Source organism: Trachemys scripta, chromosome 11 (assembly GCF_013100865.1).
Source record: "Trachemys scripta elegans isolate TJP31775 chromosome 11, CAS_Tse_1.0, whole genome shotgun sequence".
Classification (NCBI taxonomy): domain Eukaryota; kingdom Metazoa; phylum Chordata; order Testudines; family Emydidae; genus Trachemys; species Trachemys scripta.
In genome coordinates this window covers 42,387,436-42,409,502 of record NC_048308.1, presented here as the reverse complement: position 1 = coordinate 42,409,502, position 22,067 = coordinate 42,387,436, and the positions used below count along the sequence as shown (strand labels likewise).

Below are 22,067 nucleotides of genomic sequence, written 5' to 3'. Positions count from 1 at the left end.
GAAGTGACTAATGTGAAGATGATTTCTCCCCCTCGCCAAGCACGAGTAATTGGCCTGCTCAGACCGCTCAAGGATGTAACAGTGACAGCTGGTGAATCAGCCACCTTTGACTGTGAGCTCTCCTATGAGGGAATCATGGTGGAGTGGTTCTTGCATGGACAGAAACTGGAACCCAGTGACAAGGTAAAGAGACTTCCTGCCACCTGCTTTCTTCCACTCCTAATTTCCCCCTTTCTTCCTTTCCTCCCCACTCTCCTTTATGTCTTACCTCCCTCCTTCCAACAGCAGAAGCACTAAGACAGAGGAATGTGCTGCTTCTATTTTCAGATGTACAGTGTTCTCACTTAAACATAAATTTGTATTTTTCTGTAAATAAAGTGGATCTGAAATAGCATGTGTATTTATCACACCAAGAAAAGTTAAAAGGTTTCAAAACATTGACCACAAGAGTAAAAAGCTTTTTGTGCCTGAATTGTTGGCAATCGCAGCCACAAGAGGTATGAAATGGTTCCTGCTAAGGTGTGTTGCAGTTTGAGTGAGTTTTATGGATAAATGCAGTTCCTGATTCTTTCCACTGAAAGCAGAGCTGCGGTCCAGTTCTGCATATATGGGGATTAGGAAGACTGAAATTCCATTTCAGGCATTTGATCAGGCTTTCCAGATAACTTTCTAGGCAGGTTTGCTTGCCAAACATTTCTCACTAGCTATTTTTAACCCTTCTTCAAGTGCTGACTCTTAGCTCTGAGATTTGAGCTGCCTGGAATGTAGTTAATTGAATATTTTAAGTTTGCCAACAGTAGGGAATATATTATAAAAAATATAAAATATATGTTACAATTTTTAAGATGCAGTTATTCGGATGCATTCTTTATTATGTGTAATGCCTTCAGATCGCTAGTTAAGTAGCGCTGCCTTGTAGGAAAACACAAGTAAATGTCTAAGGAATTACACAAATTAATGAAATTTCAGAATTTGTAATAATGCTGGTAGGTGTTTCTTTAATGCAAATTGAAGTTTAGTTTAATTTTTACTGTAGATTTTTCATATATTAATAAGAGGATTCTTGTTTTCAGTGAGATCTTTCTGAGTTTTACTCAGTTTAGCCAAACTCAGAACTGTCATCCATATTGCTATACTTAAAGATCTGTAAACAGAATTGAAACTCTGCCGATTAGAGGTTTAATAAACCAAGGTAAAATTCACTTTCATATTTTGAAATAAAAATGTGCAAGCATTTGAGTCAATGAAGTGGATTAATCATTGTTACGGACTTGCAAAATATAGTAAGAGGTACTGAAACTTCAGTATTAAACATTAAGGAATATCATCTTATTCTTGTCCATTTGGGCCACTTTCTGACTCATTTCAACTACTTAATGAGATTTTATACCTTAATTCTGATTTCCCCTACACACTCACAGCTCGTATTGGCTTCAACCAAAAGATTTGGTTGCACAGGAATACACGTTCAGGCGCTCCATGTTTATTTGATCCATCACTTCCTCTAAAATAACTTCTTTAAACACTGTCACCATTGTTTCCAAGAGTCAAACTGACTCTACAAGAAAATGGGATTTGAGGTTTGACTATTCTTTACCTTAAACTATCTTGGCCAAGCAAATTTATTACTTCATCTGAACTTCTTTCAGCTAAGTGTTTCAAAGATATAAATATTTATTTTGGGCATAATGAGTATTCTCAGAAACAACTCCATCTCCTCTGTTTTCATTCTCAATTTAGACTTCCCATTTGCCTTCACCTTACCAGAACTACTTCTATTGCTTGACTTTATACTTTCCTACAAATAATTTAAAATAATTCTTTAGGAGATACTTTATGAACCTCATTCTGTCGGTAGTGGGAGCCTTCTGTGTGGTTGTAATGCTGGTGGGTCCACTCCTAGAATACATATAGAGCTAAGAGTAGTGCAGCTACAAGAGATTATTCAAGAGCAGATGCAGCATTGGACCATCATAGAGCACTCCCTTCACTAGGGGTCCTTAGCTACTAAAATATACTGGTATAATGTTATCACAGTGAGTAAAATGTGTGTATAAGGAGAGTTTCAGTTCTTGCACATTTTCTCCTATCGCTTTTACTTCAGACATAGTCACAAGGAATACCCACTTTTCACCATAAAGCTATTGTCACTGCCCATATTTACTTTGGTGTTTATAAGCACCAATTCAAAATAAACTTGGTCTCAGTTAAGTGCCATTTTACAAAATCAATGAGCTAAGATAGCAATTAATGCATTCTTGCAAAGGGGAATAAGTATATTTATTTGTTTTATTCACAAAGAGGTCATTAATCTATTTTAAACACACACACACTATGTGAATATGAACATATATTTTTAAGTTATTATATATAAGATGTAATTTCTTTAGATTTTGACATATACTTCCTCTCATTGGAACGCGTGGGAGTACTCTAATACCAGTGCCTGTGCAGATAAGAGGAAATATATATATATATATATATATATATCAAAAATCTTGAAAGTGTCCTAGATCCACCATGCATATGTAGAAGGAAATTGTCCAAAATATGTACCCAATAAAAATAATAAAGAGTAAATGACATTGAATTGAAGAGTCCTCATATAGTTAGTGTAGATACTTACAAAATGCTTTTTTGTTTAATTAGGTTGTAACACGTGCTGAAGGAAGAGTACACTCGCTTATTCTCAGAGATGTCAAGTTAACAGATGCTGGAGAAGTCTCACTGACTGCAAAGGATTTCAAAACACAAGCAAATCTTTTTGTAAAAGGTAAACTGGTTAGCATAATTATATCTGTCTGGTGATTATTAATCCATCATGGATTAGGAAGTCTATGGATACTCTTTATATTAAACTAGTTAGATCATGCCAAAACACTGCATACATTTCTAGTTATCTCAGTACTGGAAAGGAGCTGATAAACTGGAGCAAATTCAGAGAAGCGACACAAAAACAATTGCAATGGTTGCAGGGAATTACTTATAAGAAATGATGAAAACTACAATACATATATACAGCTTGGCTAAACAAATTAAGGTACAGGGGCTTGTGATAATGATTTACAAGTACCTAAAACTGTAAGCACCACGGAGACAAGGAAATTGTTTATCCTCATCTTTGTTTTTACAACTGTAATAGGCTAAAACTGAAAAAAATGGAAAAATAAACTGAATATAGTAAAGAATTTTCCAACAGAATAATCTTTTAGCCTTGTGGATTATTGTCCCAGTAGAAATTTTAGGAGCCCCATCACTTGAGAGTAATTTAAAACTAGATTAGACATAGCACTCAGGAATGTATTGTAGGGAATAATCCTGTATTGATTGCTGGATGGCTAAAATTATGGTGTTCTCCATCTCTAATTTCTATCCTTCTTTTAGAACCCCCAGTTGAATTTACTAAACCACTTGAGGACCAGACAGTAGAGGAGGAAGCCACTGCAGTACTGGAGTGTGAAGTATCCAGAGAAAATGCAGAGGTGAAATGGTTCAAGAATGGACATGAAATTCACAAAACAAAGAAGCACGATATCATTGCTGAGGGCAGGGTCAGAAAACTCATTATTCATGGCTGCACATTAGATGATGCTAGAACATATACCTGTGATGCTAAGGATTTCAAGACCTCTTGCTTCTTGAATGTGGAACGTAAGTCACGTAATTTAACCTCTTTGTTGTTAGCATTATTAATAATCATATTACTATCATCTGTAATGATTTATTCTTGCATAACTATGATTATTCTCAACTTATATATATATATATATATTTTTTTATAGCTCTTCGTGTTGACTTTACAAAGCCCCTTACCGACCTTGAAGTGAAAGAAAAAGAGATTGCTCGGTTTGAATGTGAAATTTCCCGCCCAAATGTCAAGGTCTGTAATATCATGTTCATATTATCTGAATAATACTTCGGTGTGAGGTTATGGTTTTTTAAAAAAATCTCAACCTTATGTTATTACAAAGTAACACAATGCTAAAATTGATGATGCAATGCATTAACATTAATTACTATTACAATATCAATTTGCTTTAAAAACAGGTACGGTGGTTTAAGGATGGCATTGAAATCAGAAAGGGCAAAAAGTATGACATAATTTCCAAAGGTGCCCAGCATATTCTTGTGGTCAACAAATGTCTGTTTGAAGATGAAGCAGAATATGCATGTGAAGCAAAAACAGCTAGAACCTCGGGCATCCTAACAGTTATAGGTAAAACTAAATCTACTCTTAAATATACTTCATGTGAAAGAAGAACAATAGTTTGATCATTTTGTTTTAATCAAATGCTTCTAAATTTCTTTTTATAGAGGAGGAAGCTGTTTTCACCAAAAATCTTCCCAATATCGAAGTAAATGAAACTGACACTGTGAAATTCATTTGTGAAGTCTCTAAGCCTGGTGCTGAAGTAACTTGGTTTAAAGGAGATAAGGAATTACCTGAAGGTGGTAGATATGAACAAATTGCTGATGGCCGAAAGAGAATTCTTGTCATTCATAATGCTCGCCTTGACGATGCTGACGAATACAGCTGTAGGCTTCCAAGTACTCGCACAACCGGCAAACTCAAAGTACACGGTAAGAAAATTACTTTGGTATATTTTTTCATAGAAAAATCAGGTAGACAAGGGTATGCAATTTTCTTTTGCTTTGTTTATACAGAAAAAATAATATATGTTCAACATTTATTTTTACAGAACTTGCAGCAGAATTTATTACCAGACCACAAAATGTTGAAGTACTAGAAGGAGAAAAAGCTGAATTTGTCTGCTCAATATCCAAAGATGGCTTTGAAGTACAGTGGCTGAGGGGTAATAAAGTACTTGAGGCTGGTGATAAGTATGACATCATTTCAGATGGCAAAAAGAGATTACTCGCCATTAAGGACTCTATTTTAGGAGACGAAGGAAAGTATTCCATCATGGTTGGTGGAATCAAAGCAACAGCACACTTAAAAGTGATTGGTAAGCTTTTGGTTATTTTAGTAAGTGGTGTGGGCACATTTTATTTTATTCTTTTATAGTATGAAAGATGCAATATTTTTTCTCAATTTCAGAAAAACTCAGGATTATAACTCCACTTAAGGATCAAGTAGTTAAAGAGGGAGAAGAACTTGTCTTTAACTGTGAGGTCAATACAGAAGGTGCCAAAGCTAAATGGTACAAAAATGAGGAGCCAATATTCGATAGTGCAAAATCCATCATGGTCCATAAGGATTTAGTTTACACACTCAGAATCAGAGATGCACACTTTGCAGATCAAGCTACCTATACTGTCTCACTATCAAACGCCAGAGGGGAACACGTCAAGAGCTCTGCTGCCTTAACAGTACTGGGTAAGTAACTTGTATTTTAAAAGTTACAGACATTTAATTATGTCAAATGCTGATTTAAATAAGGATGTAAATGAGCCATATTTTATTTTTCATTTCAACAGAGGAGGATCTCAGAATTGTTGTCCCTCTTGAAGATATTGAGACAATGGAGAAGAAATCAGTCACATTCTGGTGTAAAGTCAATCGCCTCAATGTAACCCTTCAGTGGACAAAGAATGGCGAGGAAGTTACATTTGACAGACGCATTTTGTACAAAGTTGACAAATACAAACACTCACTTATCATTAAAGACTGCGGGTTTATAGATGAAGGCGAATACACCGTCACTGCTGGACAAGACAAATCTGTTGCAGAGCTCCTTATCACAGAGGCACCTGCAGACTTCATTGAGCACCTACGGGACCAGACTGTCACTGAATTTGATGACGCTGTCTTTACCTGCCAGCTTTCCAAAGAGAAAGCAAGTGTAAAATGGTACAAAAATGGACGCGAAATCAGAGAAGGCAAAAAGTATGCACATTTTATCACACTTCTCTTGTTAAACTTCAAAATGTGTTTGTCGTGTTTTGGTGTTTGTTCTGTGTTTTAATTCACTTATTTCTCTCACCATCCCTTATCCCCGTCAAGGTATCTGTTTGAGAAGGATGGAAATTTGCACAGATTAATTATAAAAGATTGTAGACTAGAGGATGAATGTGAATATTCCTGTGGAGTAGATGACAGAAAATCAAGGGCAAGACTTTTTGTTGAAGGTAAATGTAAAATTAAAAAGGAGTTTCTGCCAGTTCTTAGTAATTAGAAGAAAGATTAAACACTTTTCAAATTAATGGGTATTTATTTCAGAAATTCCTATTGAGATCATCCGACCACCACAAGATATTTATGAAGCTCCAGGCTCTGATGTCATCTTCATGGCTGAGTTGAATAAAGATGGAGTGGAAGTCAAGTGGTTAAGAAATAACATGATTATAGTCCAAGGTGACAAACATCAGATGATGAGTGAAGGAAAAGTCCATAGGTTGCAGGTGTGCGAAATAAAGCCTCGTGACCAAGGTGAATACAGATTTATTGCCAAAGATAAAGAAGCTAGAGCTAAACTTGAATTGGCTGGTAAGTCATCTACTTCATTGTATTTATCTTATAAAATCTGAGATTAGTTAATAAAGATATTGTCACTAGTTATGTAACATTTCATATACCTTTTCAGAAGGTTGGATTAGAATGTGTAGTAAAGTGGAGACAATCTGGAATCTCATTAAACTACTTTTCCATGACCACTGGGATTATAGTCAAAAAAGAAAATTGCCAAACAGAAGTTTCTATTTGTATATGAAAAATGTATACATTTTTTTTCAAAGGAAAGAAAAAAAAGAAAGAATTATGCTGTAAAGACCATCTGGAACATACATAGTGTGCGGCTGCAGTTCTCTTAAAAAAAAAAAGTCATTTCAGTGGGGTTACTCACTTGAGTAAAGTTGCTCATGTGCCAGTTTGCAGCATCAGACCATGAAAGTGCATTGAGTTAATGCCCAACAGCAGCCTTCTTCTCCCTACTTTTATATATATATACACACACACACACACACACACACACACACACACACACACACACACACACACACACACACACCCCGGTATGGCCAAACGGATAGAGAACTGTACTGTACTGGGACTCAGGAGCCCTGGTTCTATTTTAGGCTCTGTTACTGGCCTGCTAGGTGACTTTGAGCAAGTCATTTCACAGCTGTACTTCAATTTCCCCAGCTGTAAAATGGGGATAATAATACTGATCTCCTTTGTAAAGTGTTTTGAGATCTACTAAAGAAAATGTCTATATTAGAACTAGCTTTTATTACTACTTTGTGCATTTCAGGGTACCATGCAAAAATACATGGATTTTGCCTTGTGGCCTTTAGGCCCCTCCTGTAATATTCCTCTGTGGTTGTTATTGGGGAGGCCTCTGCAGTGACCTCTTTGTGTTTTGGGTGAGCCAGATATATGCAGGAAAGTTTCTCCCTTATACTCAGCCAGGTCTTGGTCCTGTGCCCAGTGAAATCAGTGGTAAATCTCCCATTGACTTCAGTGCCGGATCAGGTGCTCAATGTACACTGGCCAGCGTGAATTCGTCCCTTTGGGGCAACCCCATGAATACATTAATAATTTGTTTCAGATTCATATACAACTCCCATTACTTTTTCTGAGTTAGAATCTGTATTGAATATGCAAGAAGTATATTGAATAGTTTTGAAAATATTAAACACTCATTTGCCTCACTGGTCTTTTTTAGCTGCCCCAAGAATCAAGACTGCTGACCAAAACCTTGTGGTTGATGTTGGGAAGCCTTTGACCATGGTTGTTCCATATGATGCCTACCCAAAAGCAGAAGCCGAGTGGTTAAAAGAAGATGAAAGCCTGCCAACACACACGGTTGATACAACGGTTGACAGCACCACCTTCAAAATTTTGGAAGCAAAGAAATCTGATAAAGGAAGATACAAAATTATACTCCAAAACAAACACGGCAAAGCTGAAGCACACATCAATGTAGATGTTATTGGTAAGCTCTTCATTTATTAAGGCCTTGTCTGCACTGGATTTTGCTCTGTTTACAGCTATTGCCATAATATAGCAGTTTAGCTCTATGGGACATGTAGAAAGAAAATGCCATCATTTGCAATGGTGGGGTTCTACCCTCATTTCAAGCAGGAATAAACTACCTCAGTGCAATTCGTAACCTATAGCAGCTTACTCTTTGCTTGTAGGTCAACGTAAAAACAAAGATGAGCTATACTAAAAATACTTTTCACATAAATTTCAGATGTTCCAGGTCCAGTTAGAAACTTAGAAGTCACTGAAACATATGATGGTGAAGTTAGCCTTGCCTGGGAGGAACCAGAAAGTGATGGTGGAAGTAAAATCATTGGCTATGTCGTTGAAAGACGTGATATCAAACGTAAGACCTGGATTTTGGCCACTGACCGTGCTGACAGTTGTGAATATACCGTTACTGGACTTCAGAGAGGAGGAGTTGAGTACCTCTTTCGAGTGAGTGCTAAAAACAGAGTGGGCACTGGGGAACCAGTGGAAACTGACACACCTGTTGAAGCAAAGAGCAAATTTGGTAAGCCACAATTTTGAAAAAATCTCAAAATAATATTTTTAGTTAGTTTTTGCATTTTTTCTCCCAACATGCATTATTGTTCTTTCCCCTCCTCTCCCACAAAAAATAAAATGCAGATGTTCCTGGTCCTCCTCTGAATGTAGAAGTTATTGATGTGAACAGATTTGGTGCTTCGCTTACCTGGGAGCCACCAGAGTATGATGGAGGCTCTCCAATTACTGGCTACATTGTTGAATTGCGTGACAAAGGTTCAATAAGGTGGGAGCCCGCCATGACCACTGCAGCACATGAATTAGCTGCTACCATGACTGATGTTGTGGAAAACAAAGAATACTACTTCAGAGTCAGAGCACAAAACCAGATTGGAGTTGGCAAACCAAGTGCTGCTACTCGAGCTGTTAAAATTATGGACCCAATTGGTGAGTATGAAAGTCTTAACAGTGTTGATTGTTTTATAATATAAGGAAATTGTGATCATTCGTACAGCATATGTACAGAAAAGACCAGGAGTGGAGTAGAGATGGGTGAGATGTGAGGAGAGAAAGTAGTGTAAGCCAAGTTAGCTCTTCCTACTTTTCTTCTTTGAATTCACCAGAAATATTTTGCGATCATTTGGTAAATTAGCCACTCTTAATAATAACAATGACAGATCTTCTTCCAAGTAATTCAGCTCTGAAATTGGGAACCAATCTCTTTTTTTTAAAAAAAAATGAATAGTAGGACTACGGGGAAGGCTTTAAAATAATATTTAAGGTATCAATGGATGATATAGTTCAACTTATATATAGTAAGACCAAATCTCCTTTTCCAGTTGATAATGTCTAATTTCTTCAAATTCTTTTCAGAAAAACCAAGTCCTCCCATTAACCTCAGTCATTCAGACCAAACTAAGTCATCTGTGCAGCTTACATGGGAGCCTCCTCTGAAAGATGGAGGAAGTCCAATAATGGGTTATATTATTGAAAGACGTGAAGAGGGAACAGACAACTGGATCCGTTGTAATCCAAGACTTGTCCCTAATCTTACTTATAAGGTAAGGTGATTCATTCTTAAATGAAATATTCAGTATGTGTTTGTGACAGATCTGGTCACAGAGATCCCCTTGGGACTGCCACTTGATGTGCTGAAACGACCTCTGAGCCCGTTTTCTTTGCCAGCTTGGGACTCCAGAACCCTGTCTTGTTGAGCCAGATACACTAATCTGCTGCAACACAGACCCAGGGTCTGAACCACCCCCCCAAAGCTGCAGACTTAACTGAAAACAGCTCAGCAAGTACTCCTGTCTCCAGCACCCAGACACCCAGCTCCCAATGGGATCCAAACCCCAAATAAATCTGTTTTACTCTGTATAAAGCTTATACAGGGTAAACTCATAAATTGTCCACCTTCTATTGCACTGATAGAGAGATATGAACAGCTGTTTGCTCCCACAGGTATTAATCACTTACTCTGGGTTAATTAATAAACAAAAATGATTTTGTTAAGTATAAAAAGTAGGATTTAAGTGATTTCAAGTAATAACAGATAGACCAAAGTAAGTTACCAAGCAAAATAAAACAAAACACACAAGTCTAAGCCTAATACATTAAGAAATTGAATACAGGTAAATTTCGCCCTCAGAGATGTTCCAATAAGCTTCTTTCACAGACTAGACTCCCTCCTAGTCTGGTCCCAATCCTTCCCCCGATACAGTCCTTGTTAGTTCCAGCTCAGGTGGTAACTAGGGGATTTCTCATGACTGGCAGCTTTGTTCTGTTCCACCCCCTTTTATAGCTTTGGCACAAGGCTGGAATCTTTTGTCTCTCTGGGTCCCCACCCCTCCTTCTAAATGGAAAAGCACCAGGTTTAAGATGGATTCCAGTACCAGGTGACATGGTTACATGTCCTGTGAGACCCCAAGCCTCCATTCTTCCCAGCCTGACTCACAGGAATGCAGGAAGGCTTGCAAGTAAACGGAGCCATTTACAACCAATTGTCTTAGTCAATGGGAGCCATCAAGATTCTAAACCATCATTAATGGCCCACACTTTGCATAATTACAATAGGACTTCAGAGTAATACTTCATATTTCTAGTTTTAAGTACAAGAATGAAACATACATACAAAAAGGATGAACACACTCGGTAGATTATAAGTTTTGAAAGGATACCTTACAAGAGACCTTTTGAATGAAGCATATTCCAGTTACATTAATTCACACTCATTAGCATATTTCCATAAAACATATGGAGTGCAATGTCACAGTGTTCACAATATTTAACATGATTTTTAATTTGCAATTGCTTATTTGTTCCTTTTTAGGTAACTGGGTTGAAACCAGGAGCCAGTTACTACTACAGAGTCTCTGCAGAAAATGCAGCTGGTGTTTCAGATCCAGCTGAGGCTATTGGGCCACTGACTGCAGATGACACTTACGGTAAGCAGTTTTCTTTTTAGTTTAGTTAATCAGGTAAGACATAAAGCTGCATCTGTTCAGGGTATCATGACAGTACTAGCTGTCAGTGCTAAAATCAGGATGCTACTGTGCATGGCCTTCATCAGACCTATTATACCAACACTGAATGCCAACAGCAAGGGCCTCTGACCCAGAGAAATTCTTTACTACAACCATCTCTGCAGGTGAGCTAGCTCTATTGTTGGGAGACCCATTGAACAACAGCATAAGCAGCTATGTTGAAGAAGGAGGATGGTCTTTTAACTAATCACCTACAGAATGGGGCCCAAAACTTTTAAAAATACATTTAAAGATTTACTACCAATGGAAGTTAAACTTCCCACCTGCTATTGTTTAGCTACCTAGCAATCTTAAGGGTTTCTAAAGAGCACACTGGTAGAGAGAGGGCAGGAGTGAGCTGCTGCAGCTGGGCCCAGGTGGCTCCCAACTGGCTGCTGCTGGTGGAAGTGGAGTCAAGGAGCAGCCTGCCAATTGCAGTATCATTAACAACAATATAAAAATCAAAAAGTCTGAAAGTATTTATTGGAATCAATTTTTCTCCTTTTTCAGTTGGACCGACAATGGACTTAAGTGCATTTAAAGATGGACTGGAAGTTATTGTCCCAGAGCCACTCAAGATCCGTGTTCCTATCACGGGCTACCCTGTGCCAACTGCAACGTGGTCTGTTGGTGACAAAATCTTAGAAAAGGGTGACCGTGTGAAAATAGAGACTACTGCAGCCTTTGCAGAACTTGTTATTACTCCAAGTGAACGTCCAGACAAGGGCATTTATACCTTGAAATTAGAAAACCCTGTGTCATCTATTTCAGGAGAAATTGATGTTAATGTCATTGGTAAGCAGGCAAAAACCTCCTTTCGGGTATTTAAATTATAGCAAGAACTTCTAACCAATATCTTGCAAAAAATCTTTAGATCATTATACTATGAGAAATCATATAACATTCAGCAAATGAGGTACATTTAACAATAATTCTAACAAAAATAACTTTACTGAAGTCCATTTACAGTGGTCTTTCAGTTTTCAGTATCTCCTAATTTAGGGGAGAGTGTCTAAGTAGCCCAAGTCTTTTAATAAATAGATGGAATAGAAAATATGGTAAACTATTGATGAAAAGACAAATTAATGCAATATATGTCACTTCCAGCTCGCCCAAGTGCACCAAGAGAACTAAAAGTGATAGATATGAGCAGGAACACAGTGCAATTGACATGGGATGCTCCAGAAAATGATGGAGGAAGTCCAGTGACTGGCTATCTTATTGAAAAACGTGATATAAGCCGGAAAACATGGACCAAAGTAAGTTTTTTGTTTTGTTTTTGTGATTATGGTTAGTTGTCACTTCCTATATTGTTTCTGTTTGTACCCCAGAAGTTTGGTCATTTACTGCTTTCGGAAGGAATTCTAGAAATAAATTAGAACATTTCTTTTTCTCAGGTTCTGGATTATGTTGTTGACCAAGAGTTCACTGTACCTGACCTCATCCAAGGAAAAGAATATTTGTTTAGAGTTTCAGCACGCAACAAATGTGGACCAGGAGAGCCTGCATATATTGATGAACCTGTAAATATGTCAGCACCAACAAGTAAGTATTCATTTTTATGTTTCTATTATGTTACTGCTTTTGCTTTTATATAACTTTTGGAAAAAATCTGTGTCTCAGATTGGTTTCTAAGATCCTCTATATCTCTCATTTTTATAGCGGTGCCTGATCCACCAGAGAATGTTAAATGGAGAGATCCAACATCTAAAAGCATCTTCCTAGCATGGGATCCACCTAAGTATGATGGTGGTTCACGCATCAAGGGTTATCTGGTAGAAAAATGCCAACGTGGTACTGATAAGTGGGAGCCCTGTGGCGAACCTGTTGCTGAAACAAAGTAAGCATTTTAAGCACTAAAATCAGAAGGAATGCCATTTTAATTAAATAAAATATTTGATTCTTGCCATTTTAAATATCTGAATTGTGTTATAATTAACAGAATGGAAGTACCAAAACTTAAAGAAGGTGAATGGTACTCATACCGGGTTAAGGCTTTGAATAAACATGGAGCAAGCAAACCAAGCAAGCCAACAGATGAGATCCAGGCCGTGGATTCAAAGGGTAATTATTTAAATGAATAAATTAAATCCATTATATTCTTTCTAACATTCTTCATAACACTGTTTTTGTAACGATGTTTTAATTTTCTCGTAAATCAGAGGCCCCAGAAATTTTCCTAGATGTGAAACTTCTAGCTGGACTGACTGTAAAAGCTGGAACTAAAATTGAGCTACCAGCTACAATAAAAGGAAGGCCTGAACCTCGGATTACTTGGACCAAGGCTGATAAAATCCTGAAACCTGACGATAGAATTACGGTTGAAACCAAACCTAACCATTCCAGAGTCACTATTACAGACAGCAAGAGAAGTGACAGTGGTACCTATATTATTGAAGCTGTCAATTCCAGTGGGCGTGCTACTGCCGTTGTTGAAGTTAACGTTTTAGGTATATTATATTTATTATATTTATTTTAAATCAACATAAATGTAGCCAACCATATAAGCATCAGAAATTAATATTCATCTATGCCATCTATAGATAAGCCAGGTCCCCCAGCTGCATTTGATATATCGGATATTACAAATGAATCCTGCTTCCTGACATGGAATCCCCCTCGAGATGATGGTGGATCTAAAATCACAAACTATGTTGTTGAGAGAAGAGCTACAGACAGTGAAGTATGGCACAAGCTGTCATCGACTATTAAGGGAACAAACTTCAAAGCGATGAACTTAACCCCTCATAAAGAATACATCTTCCGAGTCAGTGCTGAAAACATGTATGGTGTTGGGGAGCCAGTTCAACACAGCCCCATCATTGCTAAATATTCCTTTGGTATGCTAATTAATTTGATTAATCAGTTTACTGTGTACTTTTACAGAAAATGTATAAATATACAAATGTGTGTGTATATTTAAATTTATATTTATGAATTTGTACAGATCCACCAGGGCCTCCGACAGGTGTCACACCTTCTGAAGTCACTAAAGATTCTGTGACCTTAACATGGTCTGAACCAGATGAAGATGGTGGCAGTCCAATCACTGGTTATTGGGTTGAGAGATATGATCCTGATCACAATAAATGGATAAGATGCAATAAGATACCAGTGACAGATACAGCATTCAAGTATGACTACTATCAATTTAGCTTGTAAATGGGGCTATAAATACAGATAAATGTAGCACTGACCTTTTCAACATATATCATATCATTTTCTTGTACTTTTTTGCTGTCTAAATGTAGAACAAACTAATGTCAGATGGCATGCTTTCTCTTTCAATACCTAATTTTAATCAATAATTTCTTTATGGAAGACTAAGAGTCTTATATTCTTTTTCCTTTCCCCCTGAATGGAATAGCAACTTTCTCTGCTGCAACCCCGGACACTCTCTGTGATTGCCAATGAGTGTTCTCAAAGTTGGTGCCATTGCCATTCCATGCATTAGGCCACAGAGGCATTTTGTCAACACTTGTATGTAGCTAACACTCTTCCAATCTAATGTTCCAAAAAACATCTGGCAGATCTCCAACATTAGTCTTCTGCATGACATTCTGCTGTTGCTAAGGAGGAGTACAGAAGAATAGCACAAGCATGTAGGGACAAAATTAGAAAAGCTAATGCACAAAATGAGTTACACCCAGCAGGGAACATAAAAGGCAATAAGAAGCAGTTCTTTAAATACATTAGGAGCAAGAGAAAGACAAAGGAAAGTGTAGATTCTGTACTTAGCAGGAAAGCAGAGATATTAACTCAAGAAGGCTGAGGCATTCAATACCTATTTTGCTTGAGTCTTCATTTAAAAGGCTAAAGGTGACCAGATAACCAATACAATTAATAAACACTAAGGGGGAAAGAATGTAAGTCAAAATAGGGAAAGAACAAGTTAAAAAATATTTAGCAAAGTTGGATGTATTCAAGTTGGCAGGACTTGACAAAATTCATCCTAGGATACTTAAGGAATTAGCTGAAGCAATCTCAGAACCGTTACCAATTATCTTTGAAAATTCATGCAGGTTCCAGAGGACTGGAGAAGAGCAAAGATAGTACTTATGTTGAAAAAGAGAAACAAAGAGGACCCAAGGAATTATAAATTAATCAGCCTAACTTTGATACCTGGAAAGATACTGGAAAAAATTATTAATGATCAATTTGTAAACACATAGAGAATAATAGGGTTATAAGGAATACCCAGCATGGATTTGGCAAGAACAAATCCTCCCAAGCCAACCTAATTTCCTTCTTTGACAGGGTTACTGGACTAGTAGATAGTGGGGTGGAGTGAAGCAGTAGATGTAATATATCTTGATTTTAGTAAGTGTTTTGACATAGTCGTACATGACATTCTCCTAAGCAAACTAGGGAAATGGGGTCTAGATTAAATTACTATACGGTAGATGTACAACTGGTTTAAAGACTGTACTCAAAGAGTAGTTATCAATAGTTCACTGTCAAATTGAGAGGGTGTATCTAGTGGGGTTCTGCAGGGGTCAGTCCTGGGTCTGGTATTATTCAATATTTTCATTAGTGACTTGTATAATGGAGTGGAAAGTATGCTTATAAAATTCGCAGATGACACAAAGCTGGGGGGCTTGCAAGTACTTTGAAGGACAGGATTAGAATTCAAAATACTTGACAAATTGGAGAATTGGTCTGAATTCAACACGATGAAGTTTAATAAAGACAGTGTACAGTACCACACTTAGGAAGGAAAAATCAAATGCATAACTACAAATTGGGGAATAACTGGCTAGGTGATAGCACTGCTGAAAAGGATCTGGGGATTATAGTGGATCACAAATTGAATATGACTCAGCAGTATGATGCAGCTGTGAAAGAGGCTAATATCATTCTGGGGGTATTAAAAGGAATGTTGTATCTAAGACACAGGAGGTAATTGTCCCACTCTACTCGGCCCTAGTGAGGCCTCAGCCAGAGTACTGTGACCAGTTCTGGGTGCCACATTTTAGGAAAGATGTAGACAAATTGGAAAGAGTCCAGAGGAGAGCAACAAAAATGATAAAAGGTTTAGAAAACCTGACCCATGAGGAAAGGTTAAAAAAACTGGGCATATTTAGTCCTGAGAAAAGAAGACTGGGAGGGTGGGGGAAACCTGACAGTCTTCAAATATGTTAAGGGATACTATAAATATGACCAGGATCAATTGTTCTCTGTGTCCATTGAAGGTAGGGCAAGTAATAATGGACTTAATCTGCAGCAAGGGAGGTTTAGGTTGGATATTAGGAAAAACTTTCTAACTATAAGGGTAGTTAAACTCTGGAATAGGCTTCCAAGGGAGGTTGTGGAATCCCCCTCATTGGAGGTTTATAAGAGCAGGTTGAACAAGCACCTGTCAGGGATGGTCTAGGTTTATTTGGTCCTGCCTCAGCACAGGGGACTAGACTTGATGCCTCTCGGGGTCCCTTTCAGTCCTACATGTCTATGATTCTATTGTCAGTATACCATTTAGTATCTTTAATCAATACCATATAATATAACATACTTAGCAGTAGTTAGGAATTTGGGGTTTTTTTACATATGTAGTAGTATAATGACTTAAAAAACACAATTCTAAGCATGCATAAATATGTGGGTTTGGCTTTATTACTAAATATACACTTTATTCCCAATTAACAGAGTTAAAGGTCTTACCAACAAGAAGAAGTACAAGTTCCGTGTCTTGGCAGAGAATCTTGCAGGACCTGGAAAACCAAGCAAGGAGACAGAGCCAATCCTAGTGAAGGATCCTATTGGTATTATGAATACATTTCTTTCATAATTTAATTTAACATAAAACCAAGGAAATAATTTGTTCTAAGATCTAAATGATTATTTAATTTGTATCTAGATCCTCCATGGCCCCCTGGCAAGCCAACTGTGAAAGATGTTGCCAAAACATCATTATTTCTGCAGTGGACAAAGCCAGAACATGATGGAGGTGCAAAGATTGAGTCTTATGTCATTGAGTTACTAAAAACCGGAACAGATGAGTGGGTAAGAGTGGCTGAGGGCGTTCCCTTGACTGAACATTTCCTCAAGGGGCTTATGGAGAAACAAGAATACTCATTCCGTGTAAGAGCTGTGAACAAGGCTGGGGAGAGTGAACCTAGTGAGCCCAGTGACCCTGTGCTATGCAAAGAGAGACTGCGTGAGTAGCATTTAAAATATATTATTAAAAATACATATTTTACAGTTTTAAAATATAAACTAAAGCAGTCTAAACTGTGCCTGTATGTTTAGCCAACAAGTAAACTTTTGTAAGCTTATAAAATATTGAACTCTATCCTGCATCCACTGTAAAAATGTAACCTTTTAATAAGCCCCACGTTATTCTCTGTCTTTTATGCATCTGATAGGATAAATAGATAAAACCGTTTTCCTTTGTTTTACTATTTTTACAGACCCTCCTTCACCACCTCGATGGCTTGAGGTTATTAACATTACTAAGAACACTGCAGATCTTAAATGGACGGTACCAGAAAAAGATGGAGGCTCCCCAATTACCAACTACATTGTTGAAAAGAGAGATGTGAGACGGAAAGGCTGGCAAACAGTTGATACAACAGTAAAGGACACCAAATACACAGTGACCCCACTCACTGAAGGCTCTCTCTATGTGTTCCGTGTGGCTGCCGAAAATGCAGTTGGGCAGAGTGACTATTGTGAAATTGAAGATTCAGTTCTTGCTAAAGACACCTTCAGTAAGTTTTCACATTTGCATGTTTAGACATTAGTATATACAAAGACACAAAAAGAACAGGAGTACTTGTGGCACCTTAGAGACTAACAAATTCATTAGAGCATAAGCTTTTGTGGGCTATAACCCACTTCTTCGGATGCATATAGAGTGAAACATATATTGAGGAGATATATATACACACATACAGAGAGCATAAACAGGTGGGTGTTGTCTTACCAACTCTGAGAGGCCAATTAAGTAAGAGAAAAAAAAACGTTTGAAGTGATAATCAAGATAGCTCAGTACAGACAGTTTGATAAGAAGTGTGAGAATACTTACAAGGGGAGATAGATTCAATGTTTGTAATGGCTCAGCCATTCCCAGTCCTTATTCATTCCTGAGTTGATTGTATCTAGTTTGCATATCAATTCCAGCTCAGCAGTCTCTCGTTGGAGTCTGTTTTTGAAGTTTTTCTGTTGTAAGATAGCCACCCGCAGGTCTGTCATTGAATGGCCAGACAGGTTAAAGTGTTCTCCCACTGGTTTCTGAGTATTATAATTCCTGATGTCAGATTTGTGTGCATTAATTCTTTTGCGTAGAGACTGTCCGGTTTGGCCAATGTACATGGCAGAGGGGCATTGCTGGCACATGATGGCATATATCACATTGGTAGATGTGCAGGTGAACGAGCCCCTGATGGTATGGCTGATGTGATTAGGCCCTATGATGATGTCACTTGAATAGATATGTGGACAGAGTTGGCATCGGGCTTTGTTAAAAGGCTAGGTTCCTGGGTCAGTGTTTTTGTTCAGTGATGTGTGGTTGCTGGTGAGTATTTGCTTTAGGTTGGGGGGTTGTCTGTCTCCCAAGATCTGTGAGAGTAAAGGATCATCTTTCAGGATAAGTTGTAGATCTCTGATGATGCGCTGGAGAGGTTTTATTTGGGGGCTGAAGGTGACAGCTAGTGGTGTGCTGTTATTTTCTTTGTTGGGCCTGTCTTGTAGGAGGTGACTTCTGGGTACTCGTCTGGCTCTGTCAATCTGTTTTTTCACTTCAGCAGGTGGGTATTGTAGTTTTAAGAATGCTTGATAGAGATCTTGTAGGTGCTTGTCTCTATCTGAGGGATTGGAGCAAATGCGGTTATATCTTAGAGCTTGGCTGTAGACAATGGATCATGTGGTGTGTCCTGGATGGAAGCTGGAGGCATGTAGGTAAGTGTAGCGGTCAATAGGTTTCCGGTATAGGGTGGTATTTATGTGACCATCGCTTATTAGCACAGTAGTGTCCAGGAAGTGGACCGCTTGTGTGGATTGATCTAGGCTGAGGTTGATGGTGGGATGGAAATTATTGAAATCATGGTGGAATTCCTCAAGGGCTTCTTTTCCATGGGTCCAGATGATGAAGATGTCATCAATGTACCACAAGTAGAGTAGGGGTGTTAGGGGACGAGAGCTAAGGAAGCGTTGTTCTAAGTCAGCCATAAAAATGTTGGCATACTGTGGGGCCATGCGGGTACCCATAGCAGTGCCACTGACTTGAAGGTATATATTGTCCCCAAATGTGAAATAGTTGTGGGTGAGGACAAAGTCACAAAGTTCAGCCACCAGGTTAGCTGTGACATTATCGGGGATACTGTTCCTGATAGCTTGTAGTCCATCTTTGTGTGGAATATTGGTGTAGAGGGCTTCTACGTCCATAGTGGCCAGGATGGTGTTTTCTGGAAGATCACCGATGGATTGTAGTTTCCTCAGGAAGTCAGTGGTGTCTCAAAGATAGCTGGGAGTGCTGGTAGCGTAGGGTCTGAGGAGAGAGTCCACATAACCAGACAAGCCTGTTCTTTTTGCGGATACAGACTAACACGGCTGCTACTCTGAAACCTACAAAGACACAGTTTTTGGACTCCTTTTCTCCTAATACGGATATTTTGTTTTTAGCTACTCCTGGACCACCATATGCTCTTGCAGTAGTTGACGTGACAAAGAGACATGTTGACCTAAAATGGGAACCACCTAAGAATGACGGTGGCAGACCAATTCAAAGGTAAGATGATTACAGATTTGTATAGCACTAGCTGCATGCTTGATTATGTGTAGATATACAGATATGCTTTTTTATTTGTTTTTGTTTTAATAGCTCTTTATCTATTTTCAATTAGTATGAAATTGCGCTTGTCCTATGATTCCATACTTCTAATGGTATCTTTTCTTATTTGCATAGATATGTTATTGAAAAGAAAGAAAAATTAGGCACACGCTGGGTGAAAGCTGGCAAGACAGCTGGACCTGACTGTCATTTCAAAGTGACTGATGTTATTGAAGGTACAGAGGTACAGTTCCAGGTTCGTGCAGAAAATGAAGCTGGTTGTGGTCATCCAAGTGAACCAACTGATCTCCTTGCTATTGAAGACCCAACAAGTGAGTCATAATGTAATAATTAAAGTATGAAATATGGGATCAAAATACTATATTGATGGACTGATATTGCAAAAAGTACTGTAATTCTTTTGCATTTTTGCAGGCCCTCCATCACCTCCTCTCGATTTACATGTGACAGATGCAAGCAGAAAGCACATTTCCATTGCATGGAAACCACCAGAGAAAAATGGTGGTAGTCCTATTATTGGATACAATGTTGAGCTGTGTGAAGCAGGAACAGAAAAATGGATGCGAATCAATTCTCGTCCAGTAAAAGACTTGAAATACAAAGTGGAAGAGGGCATTGTTCCTGACAAGGAGTATGTGCTGAGAGTCAGAGCTGTCAATGCTATTGGAGCTAGTGATCCATCAGACATCTCAGAAAATGTTGTTGTTAAAGATCCAGATTGTAAGAATATATTTCTTTTTAAAAGGATTATAATTTATAAATGCAAAAGGATTTGGGCATTTTGACACTTTTTAATAATATACTGTTACATTTACAGGCAATCCCACTATTGACCTAAAGACTCAAGACATTGTTGTTATTGAAGGAGAGAAGTTAAGTATCCCTGTACCCTTTCGAGCTGTTCCATCACCAACCATTGCATGGCATAAAGGTGGCAAGGAGGTTAAAGCAGGGGACAGAACAACAATGAAGAGCGATTACACATCTGCATTGCTTGAAGTCACAAACAGTGTTCATGCTGATGCAGGTGTTTACACTATCACCCTGGAGAACAAACTGGGCTCAACAACTGGCTCAGTCAACGTCAAAGTCATAGGTAACTAAACTTTTTTTGATGATAAACTCTTTGGGTGAGATGCTCACCCGTTTTGGGCCATTGATGGCATAAAATCGCAATGGAAGTCCCATATCTGGCCAAGGAGGATTCCCCTGGTGCAGGCACTCAGGAGACAGATATAAGGTTACATCTCAAGAACCCGTTGTGAGCCATGGTATAGGAGGCAACCCAGGGGAAGGATTTGGTGGAGGGAAGTGTATGTTGGGGCCCCTAGCACACAACACTGCAGAGATTCTAGGTGGCACTTTGGCCCATAAGGAAGTTCACTGAGATTGCCAGAACTTAATCATGCCCCCAAGGCTGTTGACTTGCACCGGCGGCCTCCCACTCCCCAGAATAGCCCTGGAGCTGGAGGATACAAAGGAGACTTAAAGCCATCATAGCCCCCATTCCCCTGGGCTACAAGTTGCATGCTGTGTCTGTCAGAGGCATAGCACAGAATTTCACCCTTTATACCTATTCTAAAATAATATAATTATGCACTATAACTGTACAGTATTGCCAACTATTTATATTTAAAATATTAATTAGGCATAAAATCCCCAAAAAAGGTCAATTTTGACACTTTAATAGATCTGTAATCCCTTAATAAGCAAATTAGTCTGAAGAATAAAACAAACTAAGTCAACAGGTTATATGAATCTTTCATGTCTACTGCCATAAGGAAATGTAAATGCATGTCTATGTTGTGCAACCAATGTTTGTTCTTTTGGTCTGCTTTGTGAAAAACAGAAGTAAAAAATACAATGTAATTTCACAGTTGTACTAAAGCAGTTTCCTAGTTTTTTGTTGTTGTTAGGGTAATTATATAAAAATTATTATTTGAAACAGGTCTGCCTGGACAGTGTAAAAACATTAAAGCAAGTGAAGTGACTAAAAATTCATGCAAGATAGCCTGGGAACCTCCAGAGTATGATGGTGGCACTCCCATCTTACATTATGTCCTGGAACGTAGAGAAGCTGGTCGGAGAACATATATTCCAGTGATGTCTGGTGAGAACAAACTCTCGTGGAATGTCAAGGATCTTATACCAAATGGTGAATATTACTTCCGTGTTAAGGCTGTCAATAAAATTGGAGGAGGTGAATACATTGAATTAAGGAACCCAGTCATTGCTGAAGATCCAAAGCGTAAGTTTTTATATCAATGGATAATCGACTAGATTGATTTTAAAATAATTTCTCTATATCTTCTATTTGTTTAAATTC

The 22,067-nt window shown here is 38.2% G+C and overlaps 1 protein-coding gene across 1 annotated transcript in view; it reads left to right on the top strand.

Annotated features, from left to right (window-relative positions):
* Nucleotides 1–22,067, top strand: part of TTN (titin) — a 297,668-nt gene that overhangs the window by 196,781 nt on the left and 78,820 nt on the right. Inside the window, exons 165-196 of the mRNA XM_034786056.1 lie at nt 41–183; nt 2,650–2,773; nt 3,385–3,651; nt 3,783–3,880; nt 4,048–4,216; nt 4,315–4,581; nt 4,701–4,967; nt 5,060–5,338; nt 5,440–5,848; nt 5,966–6,090; nt 6,182–6,448; nt 7,626–7,895; nt 8,157–8,459; nt 8,576–8,878; nt 9,305–9,492; nt 10,761–10,875; nt 11,464–11,748; nt 12,061–12,212; nt 12,351–12,498; nt 12,616–12,793; nt 12,896–13,017; nt 13,116–13,403; nt 13,497–13,793; nt 13,901–14,087; nt 16,597–16,712; nt 16,808–17,107; nt 17,361–17,660; nt 19,573–19,678; nt 19,856–20,052; nt 20,156–20,461; nt 20,559–20,837; nt 21,690–21,989. Coding sequence (XP_034641947.1) covers nt 41–183; nt 2,650–2,773; nt 3,385–3,651; nt 3,783–3,880; nt 4,048–4,216; nt 4,315–4,581; nt 4,701–4,967; nt 5,060–5,338; nt 5,440–5,848; nt 5,966–6,090; nt 6,182–6,448; nt 7,626–7,895; nt 8,157–8,459; nt 8,576–8,878; nt 9,305–9,492; nt 10,761–10,875; nt 11,464–11,748; nt 12,061–12,212; nt 12,351–12,498; nt 12,616–12,793; nt 12,896–13,017; nt 13,116–13,403; nt 13,497–13,793; nt 13,901–14,087; nt 16,597–16,712; nt 16,808–17,107; nt 17,361–17,660; nt 19,573–19,678; nt 19,856–20,052; nt 20,156–20,461; nt 20,559–20,837; nt 21,690–21,989 — 7,155 coding nt within the window. The remainder of the gene's footprint in view (nt 1–40; nt 184–2,649; nt 2,774–3,384; nt 3,652–3,782; nt 3,881–4,047; nt 4,217–4,314; nt 4,582–4,700; nt 4,968–5,059; nt 5,339–5,439; nt 5,849–5,965; nt 6,091–6,181; nt 6,449–7,625; nt 7,896–8,156; nt 8,460–8,575; nt 8,879–9,304; nt 9,493–10,760; nt 10,876–11,463; nt 11,749–12,060; nt 12,213–12,350; nt 12,499–12,615; nt 12,794–12,895; nt 13,018–13,115; nt 13,404–13,496; nt 13,794–13,900; nt 14,088–16,596; nt 16,713–16,807; nt 17,108–17,360; nt 17,661–19,572; nt 19,679–19,855; nt 20,053–20,155; nt 20,462–20,558; nt 20,838–21,689; nt 21,990–22,067) is intronic.